We start from the raw sequence: 12,875 nt of genomic DNA on the forward strand, positions 1-12,875 counted from the left end.
TTGGAGGGAACCTGTGAGCGTCATTTTGTACAGGCTACGGCAAAGCCTTTCAGGGCATGAAACTTGAGTGGACGAATGGAGGGTTCAATGGAGACACAAGGGGTCACAAATTTCATGGCCGTACGGCGTGGAGAAGGTCAAGGGCCGCGAGTTCGGCTTCGTCGTTAATAGGCCGCAAACGAGCCACTTGGGTTGTTCACACACTTGCCTTTATCCCTTAGCTCCTAAGCCGCGGCTGAACTTTCAGTCCGTGATGTGCATGCGACTCCCACCGGCACCACTTATGGGAACCTCCACACTGATCGATAGCCCGCCACCTACTTCCCTGTCGCGCGCGCATGCTCACGTGTGTGTATGTGCGCTCACGGCCCCATGCCCTCCTGACGTCCAGCTGCAGCCGTTCGCCCCGGCGACTCCCACTGCGCTCGCCTTCTCCCGCACGCACCGCCTCCTCCAGCCTCTCACGACCTCTCCACCTCCTCCGCGCCTCCACCGCCGCCTCCTCCACTCTCATGCTCGCTCCTCCGCTGCCCTCACGCTCCTCCGCTAGCGCTCCGCCGCCACCAGCGCCGCCAGCACCGAGCCCAGCGTGCCCGCCTGCGGCCGCGCGAAGTCCAGCCGGTCAGCCAGGTTCTGAAGCGCCTCCAGGTCCCAGCCGCCGCTGCCAGCCTCCAGCAGGCCGCCAGAGCTGGCGTCAGCGCCCGCCAGGCCGGCACCGCCTCCGGCTGCGCCTCCGCCGCCTCCGGCCGCGGCGCTGCCTGTGAGCCGGGCCTCGTAGTAGTCGCGCAGCACCGCCACCAGCTCTTGCAGCTGTGGTGGGGTGGGTGGGTGGGTGGGTGGGTGTGAAGGGCGTAAGGAGTACCGGTATGGCGGCGTCAGGCTGTCGCTGAGGTGCCGGCACCCTCTTCGCTTTGCTTTCCTTCCTCGACCCCGCTTCCCCGGAGCACTGCGCGCCATCTCAGCACTTCAGTAGCCGCAGCCCGGCGGCGCCCGAGTCCAAGGCACAGGCCTAGCACCTGCCCTTGTCAGGGCCCCGGCCCCCTGCCTGCGCCAGCCGGGCCCGCTCACCTGCTGTGTGTTGTCCCCCATGAGCCGCTGCAGGTCGTCCAGCGACTGCGCGATGTCGGCGGCGCGCTGCTGCTCAGCCGCGATGTCGGCAGGGGTCACCTGGGGGCAGTGGTGGTGGTGGAGGGGTTTGGGTTGTAAACACCAGCCCCAACTAAACTAGCAGGGGTTGGGGGTTGGGTTGAGGGCGCGGGCACACAGCTTGTCACACGATGAATCGGGCGCTCCATTATCTCTGCGGCTCTGGTACAGGCTTGGGGTTAACTTTGAACCAACCCCGTAAGGAAACAGGCTGGGGGGGGTTGCAGGGATGTTTGGAAAAGCGGTACAGGATGCACTGAAGACTGCAGACGAAGTCGTTACCACATGAGCGGGGGGGGGGGGCGGTCACCAGACAGCTGGCAGCCTCCGCGTGCAGGCCGGCGCCATCGCGCTCCTCCCATGCATCACCGTCCACACGCTTGCCGGCCTGCAAACCGTCACACGCAAAACCACAAGGACCGAAGGACTGCCTGCCTGCCGCACCCGCACCCGCCGGCCGCCGCCCACCGCCGCCCCGCACCTGCACCGCCTTGGACGACGTCTCCAGCCCCGCCTGCAGCTTGTCCCACAGCGCCGCCATGCGCCGCGCGAAGCCCGCCGCGCCCGCCTGCAGCCCCAGCATACAGCCCAGCGCGCGCGGCTGCTCCAGCATCAGCCCCGCCCGCGCGGCGCGCAGGAAGTCGCGGTGCAGCGCAATGACCTGGTCGGCGTCGGCGGCGCGGTGCGCGATGCCAGCCTCCAGGCCCTCCCACAGCGGCTCCAGAACGTCAAGGGTGCTGTACCTGTGGGGGCGCAAAGTAGTGGGGAGGGGTGCAGGGGTCGGCGGTAGCAGGCGGGCGGTGGCGCGGGTGGACAGGGTCGGCGGTTGGGGCTGCAGCATGGACAGGAGTGACCGCCGCCCGGGATAACGGGGGTTATGGGGCGTGGTGAATTGGTGCGGGGGTGTTTGTGGGTGGTTCAAGGCGCAGGGGCCGTGGCCTAAAGGCGATGTGCCAGTCAGGGTCTAGGTGACCGGCGGCGCCCACCTTAGCAGCTCCTGCACAGTAAAGTAGAGCTGCTGGCACAGCGCGTGCGCCACCGCCAGCTGCTTGTTGCGCCGGACCTCAGCCGCAGGCACCGCGCCGCCTGCGCACACACACATGAACGCACACACACAGACGCGTACCGTACGTCAAGTTGCCTACACACAGGCAACCGCACGATGGGCTCCGTGTACCTCCAGCCCATTGCACAACTTGGCTGGGGGTTTCTGATCGCCTTGGGCTTGGAATGCACTGCCCCTCCCGCCCGCCCGCCCTCCCGCCCCGCTGCGCTGCACTCACGCGGCCGCGGCAGCCTCTTTGTCCCCTGCAGCAGCAGCCACGTGGCCTCCAGCTGGCGCTCCACCCGCTTGAGGCCCCACATGTGCTTGAACAGCAGCTGGTACTGCAGCAGCTCCTCGGAGCCCACCTGGGACAGGCGCACAAACACACACACGTACTGGTTACAAGTGAGCGGCAGGGCGAGACGCCGTGTGGGCGGTGTAAGACAGGCACGCTCTGCATTGTGCCCCGCTCCGGGTGTGGGGCGCCAGGACTGGTATTCACAGACCGTGACACACCAACACACACGGGCACACACCGTGGCGCCACACATACACGCGGCAACCATGGAAACCGTACGACTTACATAGCGTACACACAGGCACATGCACGCAGGCACGCGGCGCGCCATGCGCCGCCTGGTCTACCCTACTCACCACCAATGTGGCGGGCCAGTCCAGCTTGAGGGTGGGCAGGAACAGCTCCCAGCCCGGCAGGTCCTGGTCGCGAGGGCCCAGCAGCCGGCTGCCGCCAGGAGTGAACGACACCGCGGAGGCGGAGGCGGCAGTGCGGCTGGCGGGGCCGGGCGTGCCGTAGGGCGTGTCCAGAGCCTACACGGGGAGTTGGGGGCCGTGCGTGCGTGTGTGTGTGTGTGTGTGTGTGTGTGTGTGTGTGTGTGTGTGTAGATGCCAGCCCAAACTATATTGAACCCAATGCAAAAGAGCGAGGGCGCCGCAGTGTGGGAGAACTTGTGAACTCGGTCCAAGCGGCGTACACTGGCTCAAAGCGTGGCCCGGAACGCCGTACAGGGGGTTGCTTACCGCCGAGAAGGAGGGCCCGTGCGAGCTGCCGGAGGGCCCGGAGGCGGAGGAGGCGGCCACGGTGGCTGCCACGGCTCGCGCCAGCACGTCCAGGGGCCGCGGGTCCATTTCGAAGCCCAGGCTGTCGGCGTGCGGGTCCGAGGCGGCCGAGGACATCTTGACGGCTGCAGGGCGAGCCAACGCACAGGCACACACACAGGGTGAGGGCAGCGGTGAGGCGGGTCCGCGTCAGGTCACAGGGCGCAGCCCGCTGCTAGGATGTCGTCTACGCTGCACAGGAATGCGCCACCGCTTGCAAATGCACGCTGCTGCCAAGACACGAGTGCATGTGCGCGGCCTGCCGTAGGCATGCGGGCGGCGGCGGCTGGGCCTGCCGTCGCCCCTCGACGGACCCCCCTGGCGCCGTATCGTGACGCACCCATCTCCAGCAGCGACTGCAGGCGTGTGCGGTTGATGGCCTTGGCGGGTTTGGACAGCTCCTCATCCGCCACCTCCATGATGCTGGCCAGCACGTCGCCCTGCGTGTGGGTGCGTGTGCGTGTATTAATGTGCGTGCATGTGAAGGGGGGGAGGGCGTGCGTGTCAGAAAGCACACGGAAGGAAGCGCGCAACCATATGTGTGTGCGTATAGCAGGCGTCAATGTTGCAAAAGTTGGCACCAAGTGGTAAAAGGAGAGGAGAGGTGAAACGCCCGCCGTTGCAGTGCCACCCGTTGTGTGTCACCCGCCACCCACACGCCCGCACCTGGTCCAGCAGGAAGAAGTGCTTCACGGACCGCAGCACCGCCAGCAGCCCGCCGCCGCCGCTGGAGCTGCCGCGCAGCAGGAACGACAGCAGCGCCGAGCTGGCGGCGGCGTGGGCGGCGCGCACATGCTGCTGCAGGTTGCCGGGCTGCGTGGGGTCGTACACCAGGGGGGGCAGCGGCGCGGGCGGCGCGCCCGAGGCGGCGGCGGCGGCCGATTGCGGCAGCAGCGGCTGCGCCACTGGCTGCCCGCACTCGCGAAGCACGTTCTGGTACTTGCCTGCGTAGGCGGGGCGGGGAAGGGGGAGCGAGGAGAAGTGGAGGTGTGGAGGCGTGGGGGTAGGCGGAGAAGTGAGGCATGCGGCATCCCAACTGCCGAGGCAGGCCTGATCTCCGCCTAGTTGCCCCATAGACTGAACACAGTTTATGGCTGGTTCGACGCCCCCCGCCCATACCGCCCACCAACCGCCCCTCCAGCTGTTCCCGCCCACCCTCCCCCACCTGTCCTCAGAATGAGCTCGCGCATGTCAAACACGAAGTTGGGTATGTCTAGGGTGGTGGGCGCGCCACCACCACCGCCGCCGCCACCCGGGCTGGCCAGCGCTGCCGCGCCGGCCGCCTCGTCCACCTTACACCTGCAGCCACAGCAACACAACGCCCGCGGGCGCCACACAGCGTGTGGTGAGTGGGGCTGGCGATTGCGGCCGTTTGTCAAAACCCTGCATGCATGCGTGCGTGCGCGCCAGCACTCTTCAGTGTGCTGGGCTGTGCCCGGGCGGCTGCGGGCTCACCGCAGCGTGTAGCGGCCGCGCCAGTAGGAGGAGGCGCGGCTGGCGGCGCCGGGCAGCCCCGAGGTGGAGGCGGGCGAGTTGCGCCGCAGCATCTGCAGGCATAGGAGTGTGTGCTTGATGCGTGTCAGGAAAGCACAAGGGCAAGGGACACGTTTGTGCGTGATGAGGGCAGGAAGAAGGCGCGCAGGCAGATCAACAGACCCATCCATGTTTAGCTGGTGATGTATCTGCACCGCGCGTGTGGTTGTTGCGGGCTGTCTGGGCTGCCACGCACCGCGTCCTCCTGCACCATGAACTCGTGGTAGGGGTCGTCCAGCACGCCCTGGCGCAGCCACTGCTCCAGCCCCGAGCAGTAGGGCGCCGCCGCCGCTGTCAGCAGGTGCTGCAGCAGCGAGCGGCCCGGCCCGTTGCCGGCGGAGCTGTTGTAGCGCGTGTACAGCAGGTTCAGCAGGTCTGCACACATGTGCACACGCACACGTACACACACCAGGTTTTGCAAGCGTGTGAGCATGTTAAGGTAATGTCACATGCCATGTTGCAATGCTGCAAACACCGCCGCAAACACGGACCACATCCCCGCATGATACCACCGAGCACTTTTACATCACTAGCCGGTAGGCGGTCTTGAACCCTGGCCCTGGCCCTGCCCCTGCGGCCCTTCACCCTGCAGTCCTGCACCCGCCCCTACACCCGGCCCCTGCCCCTGCGGCCCTGCCCCTGCGGCCCTGCTCCCACGCGCCTGCCGAGCTGCGGTACAGGTCCGCGGCCTGCGCAGCCACGTCCGCCAGTACCGCCAGCGCGGCGGCGGGCTGCTGGCAGTAGAAGGTGAGGCGCGTGAGGTCCAGCGCGCCGCGCAGCATCTGGTTCTCCATCATCGCCACCATCACCTGCACACACACACACACGCACACATGCATAGGGACATGTCCACGATGGGCAGGCGCAAGGGGTGACACCATGCAAAGAGCCATGAGCTGCTTCGGGTGATCGTGTCTGCCCCTTCATTCGCTGCGCAAGCGGCCCGCCCGTGCGTGGAGACTGGAAGGCTTACCCGCCTGCCCTTCCTGCCCGTATGTGTTGAAGCCAGGGCCGCACCGCACCGCGTCGCTCCACCCCTAGTCCTTCCTCGCCACCCCCCCCCCCAGCACACGCGCACACCTGCCAGTCCTCGAGGTAGCCGCGCAGGGCGGCCGCCAGCGCGTGCGTCACCATCCTGGAGTGAGGCGTGCAAGGCATGCAGTGTGCGTTGAGTGCCAGAAAGCCACATGCAGGGAGGCCACTTGCAAGTGGCAAGTTCCAAGGCCAAGGAGACAAGGCATCAGGCATGTGCGCCAGCTGACACAGCCCTGCCCCGCTCACCCGTAGCAGTGCGCCGACCGCGTCTCAACAAAGCGCTGCAGAGCCGCCACGTAGTCGCTGCAGAAGTGTGTATGAACCATATCGCATCGGGGCCATTTCATTCCATCCATAACCTTGTCAGTCAAGGCTTTGGCCATACGCGCCAAACTATCCCGTCTCCCATCACGCGCTTGCCGGCAGCCCCCACAGCGTGCGGCCCACCCCCGGCCCCATACGTGTTCCTCCGCCCCTACGCAATCGGCCCGCCGGCCTCACTCACCAGATGGGCAGCAGCGGCGCCACGCGCTCCCTCAGCGTGGCGTGCACCAGGTCCTCCCGCACCGCGAAGGTCAGGCAGGGGCCGCGCGCGTTGGCGCCGCGCGCGTTGGCGGGCGCCACCAGCCGCGGCCGCACCAGCTGGCTGCCCAGACCCAGGAAGGCGTGCAGCAGGTCGTTCACCACTGCGGGGGAGGGGCGAGGCAAGGTAGGGGGAAACATGGCAGGCGCTTATGCAGGTGCGTGTGCATGAGGTAGTGGATCCGGGAAACAGCGTGGTCTGGTGTGCGCGCCGCGCCGCGCTGTAGACCGTGGGAGGCTGAGGACAAGCGCGAGTAGCCTAGCTCGGAGCCCTGCGCCCCAAGAACGTGCCGCCTGCGCCTCCTGCACTCACGGCGCTGCTCCATGGCCATGAGGTCCTGCGGCGTCACGTCCGCGGGGTGGGCCGCCGCACCCGAGCCGCCCGCCTCCACGTTGGTGGCGCCGGCCGCCTGCAGACACACACACACACACACACACACACACACACACAGGCAGGCTTCGTTTTGTTGTTCAACACATACACACGCAGGAAACATCCGTAAACCGTCGCTTTGCTGCATCGCATACACTGTCTTTGCGCAATGTTTCCTTGTGCTCTTGAACACGCACGCACGCATGTGCTTAAAGCCGTAGAACAAGAACGTTAACAGCCCACCAGTTACTCGGTAGCTTCCGCGCCCTCCCCGCACCCCCACCCCTCAAGTCCTAAGCAACCAACCACCCACTCACCCATTCCATCTCTCTCACCCACCCACCGACCCGCCCATCAACCCACCCTCCCGCCCATTTCCTCCCTCCCTCCCTCCCGCCCACCCCCCGCCGCACCATGATGAGGTCCAGGCCCGTGAGGCCGGGCCGCGCGTACGTCCAGCGCGGCAGCTCGCACAGGTACTGCAGCTCATTGGGCCGCTGCTGCATCGCCTCCTCCACCGCCTTGGGCGAGAACAGGTCGCGAGGGTTGGGCACAGGCAGCGACGGCCGGGCGCCGCCGGGACCGCGAGGTGGCGGCTGCGCCGGTGCCGGTCCCGCGGAGGCGCGGCTGGCTGCGGCCATGGAGTCTGACATGGCGGGCGTGTAGACCTCGCGCTTGGAGAGCGCCAGCGGCGATATGCCCGTGTCCTGTGAGGTGGTGGTGGTGGTGGTGGTGGCGGTAGTGGTGATAGTGTTGACATGGGCATGGTCAGGACGGGAAGTGCCGGGTGGGGGGTTGGCCGGGAATGCCGTGACAGTGCCGTACGCCTGGTGGGCTACAGGTCACAGATGCGCACCTGCATGTTGAAGACGGGGTTGGTGGAGGCCACCTGGTACGTCGCGAACGGCTGCTGCCCCGCAGGCCCGCCCGCCGGCGGCGGCGGCGTCTGCATGGTCGTGGGCGTCATGGCCACCGTGTGCTGCTGCGAGCCCCCAGCCCGCCCCGCCTGATGCTGGCCAGTCGCCGGCGCCGGCGCCGAACCTCGCCCCGCATGTGGCGCCGGCGCGCCGCTGGCTGCTCCCGCTGGCCGACTGGACAGCGCGGCTGAACCTGACCCCGATCCCGACCCCGAACCGGCTGTGCCCGCAGCTCGCGCCGCACCGGGCGCAGCAGCAGGGCCCGGAGGCAGGCCGCTGCTTTGCCGGGGAGCGGCGGTGCCTGCGCCCGCTGCGCCCGCCTGTTTAGCCAGGATCATGGAGGGTGCTGCTGCCCCGGCGCTAGTGCCACCGCCACCCCATGGTGCGGCGCCGCTGGGTGGGAGGCCCGGGCCCGCACCGCCCTGCGGCGTGTTGCCCGTACTGCCGCCGGTTCCACGGGGCGTGGTGCTGTTTGACGGCGGCAGGGAGGAGCCAGACGCCGAGACACGACCTGTGCCCGCTGGTATGCTGATTGACGGGGCCATCCCGGCCGCGGCGGGCTTTTTCGAGGGCGCCGAGAACTTGCCGGCCAGTGAGGGCCCGGTTGCGGCCGTGGCGCTGCGCAGGTTGGCGATGATATCCTTGTGCGTGCTCCTGCACCCGGATCGTATGGAGGCATTTCATTATTCAAGTACCAGCAGAGTTTGCCGGTCACACGCGTCAACGGAGCGAACTCGGCCCTTCCCGCGCTCGCATGTGCTCACCCTAGGTGCGACCCGGCCTGCTCGCTGCCAGCTGTGCCCGATGAGCCCAGAAGCTCCTGGGACGTTTGGTCCTTCATCTGGAGAGCATCAAGAAGCTATTTGTGACAACTGGTTCCGAGAAGGATTTCAAACCTTGTCTGAGCGCTTAAGCAACTTTCTTACCCTCACAAGGCTGTCTACGTCAGATTGCATGGGTAATTGTCAATTCTACGGTGACAGCCCGCTCGGTCGCTGTCGGTGCTGGAATAGCGGTCAGAACCTTTGCTGGAAAGCTACAGTGATATGTAAAGAAGTCATTGTAGTGAGTACGCAGCTTTGGCTGCTTTGTAAGCTCTTGTAGAAGCGGTCCGGCTGAAAGCACAACTGGACTTTGACTTAGGTGCACTTCCGCCTTCGTCTACGTCAGTCTGTAATATCCAATGACACACTACATTGTTACACGCTGTTTTGTTGGAGACACATTTGTAGAGGCGCGCATTGCACATTGTGTTCACGCCAGGCGACACGCCTGACGCCCTGCACGCCCCCTCGACTAGCAGTCACGCAGTGTCAGAGCGTTGGCACCACATGCCTGCAGCGGCCGCGCGCGCCGCACGCTTGTTCACACATGCACACCTGTGCACGCGCCTCTGCCCTCCACCACCACCACCACCGAGCTCGCCGCCCTCACGCCCCCTGCGCCACCACCTTGACCTCCGGCAGCGCCACCACGCGCGGCTGCACCTTGGCGGCGTGCTCGGGCTTCTGCACGTAGTAAGCGGCGCTGTTGATGAGCAGGATGGAGCCGCCGGGGGCACGCGGGTGCGGCACGCGGTGCTCGCCGTACTGTACGGCAGGGGGCGCAGCGGGCAGGGGGGCAGGGGGCAGGGCAGGGTGGATGTGGGAGCGGAGGAAGGGGAAAGGAGGTGGGAAGAGGCAGCGCTGGGTGTCAGAACACAAGGACAGGTGTTCTCGAGAGCCAGGCAGGCCAGCGGCTGGGCGTTTGCAAGGCATCAGACGGTGGCGTGATACGGTACACATGCGGCAGGCGGCACACAGGCGTGCGGGCACGCACACACCTGCTCATGAATGTGTCCGCACACCCACAGCAGGGGCGGCTTCTCCAGAGCCTGCAGCCAGGGCGCGTGGGCCGGGCAGCGCCAAGCCACGGCATTCAGCGTGGCCTATGCACAAACACATGACCTCCTGTTCCCCGTGTCCTTTCCTAGGACACATCTTGCATTCGACGCATCGCAACTTGCTCCCCCAAATCCAGCGGAGCCGACGGCCTAGCACATCCCTCGCAACCGCATCCACTCAACCCCGTCCCTCCTTGCGTCCCCTTGCAAGGTCAGCGAACGTTCGCTGTGTTCGGGCAAGACATGTCGATCTGCTTGCTTAGCTGATGCGCGCGGTTTTGGTTTTAACACATACACACACACACACACATACACAGACAAACACACACACCTGCACGGCCTTGAGCAGCCCGATGTCGCCGCGGCTCACGCCCCGCGCCGTGTCCGCGATGCCCCGCGGCGGGCCGTGTGTGAGGATGATGTCGACGTCCGAGGAGGGCGGCAGCAGCCGGGACCAGAAGGCCACCGACTCGGCCTCATCCAGCTCCAGCTGCGGGAGGGAGGGGGGAATGCGGTGGGGGCACGGGCGGGGGTGGAGGTGGGGTGGGAGCGGGGGCGGGGCCGAGGGGGGGGGCAGTTTGTTCCTAACCCAACCAAATGGTCGCCCGGGTCCGGGTCCGGGTCCGGGTCCGGGTCCGGGTCCGGGTCCGGGGGCGGGGGCGGGGGCGGGGGCGGGGGCGGGGGCGGGGGCGGGGGCGGGGGCGGGGGCGGGGGCGGGGGCGGGGGCGGAGGTGCAGGTGCAAAGCGTGGGGGTTGGAGGTGGAGTACGGGAGATGGGTGTGCGTGTGGGTAGGGTACGGCCGTGGCGCTCGCTGGCTGTGGGACGGGGACGGGGCGCACCTGGTAGGCCCCGGCAAAGCGGGGCGTCCAGGGTGAGCCAAAGATGCGGTACCTGCAGCGCCACGGCAGCCCGCCAGGTCTGAATCGTCAAATCCAGCTGCATGATCCCCTGCTGCTGCATGACGCGCGCCGCCAAGGGCAGTGGCAGGTGTGTTCCTGTCAGGACGGCACGGCACCTGCCGCCCGCCCCCCACCCACCCGTTGACCTCCTGGATGGCGTCCACGATCACGGTGGCACCGGGCACCAGCTCCGCCGCGTTACGGCCTGCAAGCAAGTGCACGGGGCGGGGAGGGGGCAGCTGCCCATGAAAGAGGGAGCGAGTAAGTGGGGAGGGGGCTGGTGGGCGCAGGGGGGAAGGGGGCGAAAGGCTCTTGGATCTGGGAGCCGCATGCGTGAAGTCTTTGCGAGGTTAGGAAGCTCGGCTCGGCTCGGGATGCATTGCCGGGGACTTGCAGCCAGCTGCCCGCCGCCCCCGACTGTGCCGGCTGTCCAGTGACCGGTGGAGGCCGCAGTCGCTCACCTCGCGTTCCCGTGTCTGCAGCCGTGAAAGGCGGGGAGAGCGCCGGGGCGGCGGCCGGTGGAAGGCAGCGTGGCAGAGTCAGTCAGGCAGTCAGGCAAACGCAGGAGCGATCTGCGCTGCAGCATACGCAGCCCATGCGTACAAGGATCATCCTTTCATCTCCCCACCACTTAATGCTTCCCCTCCTCCTACCAGCCATTGCCACAGAACCCACACTACAGCGCCGCTGCAGTACACCATCAGTGCCTCGCTTAGTCGCTTACCCATGTTGCCCCATGTAATCACTCGTGGCCCTTTGATGGGCAGGCCCTGCAGCCAGTGCGAGAACGCCCGGCCCTCGGCCACCGACCCCACCTCCACGTCCCCCGGGAACAGCAGCATGTCGCCTGCGCTTTGGGGTGGGGGTTGGGTGTGGCAGCACGTGCGATGTTAAGGACCGGCCCCACACCAGGGGGTTGCCCGGCGCACCGCCCTTTCAACGGCTAGGTTCCACGACACCAGTCCCGCTTCTCCGTTACAGAAGTTGCAAAACAAAGGTTCTGTGCGTTGACATTGCCGACCTCACGGCTGCCTTGGACTCACCGGCGGGCACCTTTATGAGTCCAGGCTCCTTGTAAAGGCCGTGCGTGTCACTGACAAGCACGGCCCTTATTGGAGGCCGCCGCCGCCCCGCCGCGGGCACCCCGCCCGGCGTCACCGCTGTGGTGCTTCCCATCGTCGACGCTTCTGCGGCCGCAACGAGCGCGGCCGCCTCGCTGTCGGTGGCGCCAGTCGTGGTGGCCCCAGGCTGCACAGCTCCTGCCCGTGCCGGCACACTCGTGCGCTGCCCTTCATCGCTTGCGGTCGCGGCCGTACTTGCTGCGACCGAGCCTGACTTGGCTGTCGAGGAGTCACCAGTCTGAACGCTACGCGCGACTTCTGGAGCGACGGGTCCACCTGGAGAATCAGCCGGTCCGCGGTAAAATGCCACAAAGCCGGTTACCAGCACGAAGATGACGCCAGCCACTTGATATCTACTGAATCGAGCATGCATTGCAAAAAGAGTATGCTACCTTGCAAACGCAAGCTGTCGCCGGACCGAATTCCTCTGTAGTAGCACACAGCCGCTAGTAAACTAACACAAATGAGTCGAAGATACTGACACATATATAGTTAAGCAGCTGCGGGCCAAGGTGCTTCCGGAGCTCAGGAGCGGGCAACTGCCCCCGTCCGGTTACGGGCAGTTAGCGCGGCGCTGTCCTAGGCACGCCACTCTGCACCACTCCGCGAGTGTCCTCCACAGGCTTCATGCAGTAATTAGCATTTTAGTGCTGGCTGCGCCTGGTGCTGGCGGATCAGGCGAGCAGCGCGGTGTGTGGCCAGGCGTGGCAGTTGGCACTTGGCACGCCGTGAGCCCCAAAGCACCTCGCCTGGCATCTCCCGCCCGCTGACGCAGCAGCTGCGGCAGGCCCGCCCGCTGACCTGGTGCAGCCAAGGCTCGAGCGCGACCTTGGTGCGGTGCAGTGGGGACCTGTCTTGGTTGGAGGGTCCGTTACCGCAACAAGGAGTGTCCGTGAGCGGCCAAAGTGATTACAGGGTTGCACTCGTCGCTTCAGGGGTGACTACGGTATGGCTGACCGTGGGACCTGGCATCGCATGTGCCGGTCGCCACCCACTACACAGCAGTCCCAGCACAGGCAGCACTTAATTGCTGCGCTCCCAGTGCGGAGGTGCCACACGATGAAGACGGATCGGCAGACAGCGCCCCCGGATCCGACTCACTATCCCAGCGGGGCATTGCGCACGTCTTGCAAACAGTGGCGGAGACCACTGCCTGTGTGACTGTGCCTGACCTGCACGGACCATCTGGGAAGTGGAACCGCTACATTGCGACTGGGTCTGTTGG

The 12,875-nt window shown here is 66.5% G+C and overlaps 2 protein-coding genes across 2 annotated transcripts; both read right to left on the bottom strand.

Moving 5' to 3' along the window:
* Nucleotides 1-20: 20 nt before the first annotated feature.
* CHLRE_12g525500v5 (uncharacterized protein) lies at nt 21-8,886 on the bottom strand. The gene is made up of 21 exons (XM_043068452.1): nt 8,674-8,886; nt 8,512-8,588; nt 7,687-8,401; nt 7,244-7,537; nt 6,771-6,867; nt 6,381-6,561; nt 6,122-6,178; nt 5,921-5,975; nt 5,502-5,649; nt 5,037-5,215; nt 4,763-4,854; nt 4,473-4,606; nt 3,974-4,251; nt 3,648-3,747; nt 3,230-3,393; nt 2,846-3,019; nt 2,430-2,556; nt 2,133-2,232; nt 1,628-1,889; nt 1,069-1,167; nt 21-810 (listed from the first exon to the last, which is right to left on the bottom strand). Exons 3-21 carry the CDS (start codon nt 8,290-8,292, stop codon nt 547-549), a joined length of 3,411 nt encoding a protein of 1,136 aa, XP_042918547.1. The 5' UTR covers nt 8,293-8,401; nt 8,512-8,588; nt 8,674-8,886; the 3' UTR covers nt 21-546.
* A 48-nt stretch (nt 8,887-8,934) lies between these two features.
* On the bottom strand, nt 8,935-12,118 carry CHLRE_12g525550v5 (uncharacterized protein). Its single transcript, XM_043068453.1, has 8 exons — nt 11,573-12,118; nt 11,254-11,376; nt 10,991-11,005; nt 10,668-10,734; nt 10,470-10,521; nt 9,961-10,119; nt 9,570-9,620; nt 8,935-9,336 (listed from the first exon to the last, which is right to left on the bottom strand). Exons 1-8 carry the CDS (start codon nt 12,021-12,023, stop codon nt 9,178-9,180), a joined length of 1,077 nt encoding a protein of 358 aa, XP_042918548.1. The 5' UTR covers nt 12,024-12,118; the 3' UTR covers nt 8,935-9,177.
* Between the last annotated feature and the right edge of the window lie 757 nt (nt 12,119-12,875).

Source organism: Chlamydomonas reinhardtii, chromosome 12 (genome assembly GCF_000002595.2).
Source record: "Chlamydomonas reinhardtii strain CC-503 cw92 mt+ chromosome 12, whole genome shotgun sequence".
NCBI lineage: Eukaryota > Viridiplantae > Chlorophyta > Chlorophyceae > Chlamydomonadales > Chlamydomonadaceae > Chlamydomonas > Chlamydomonas reinhardtii.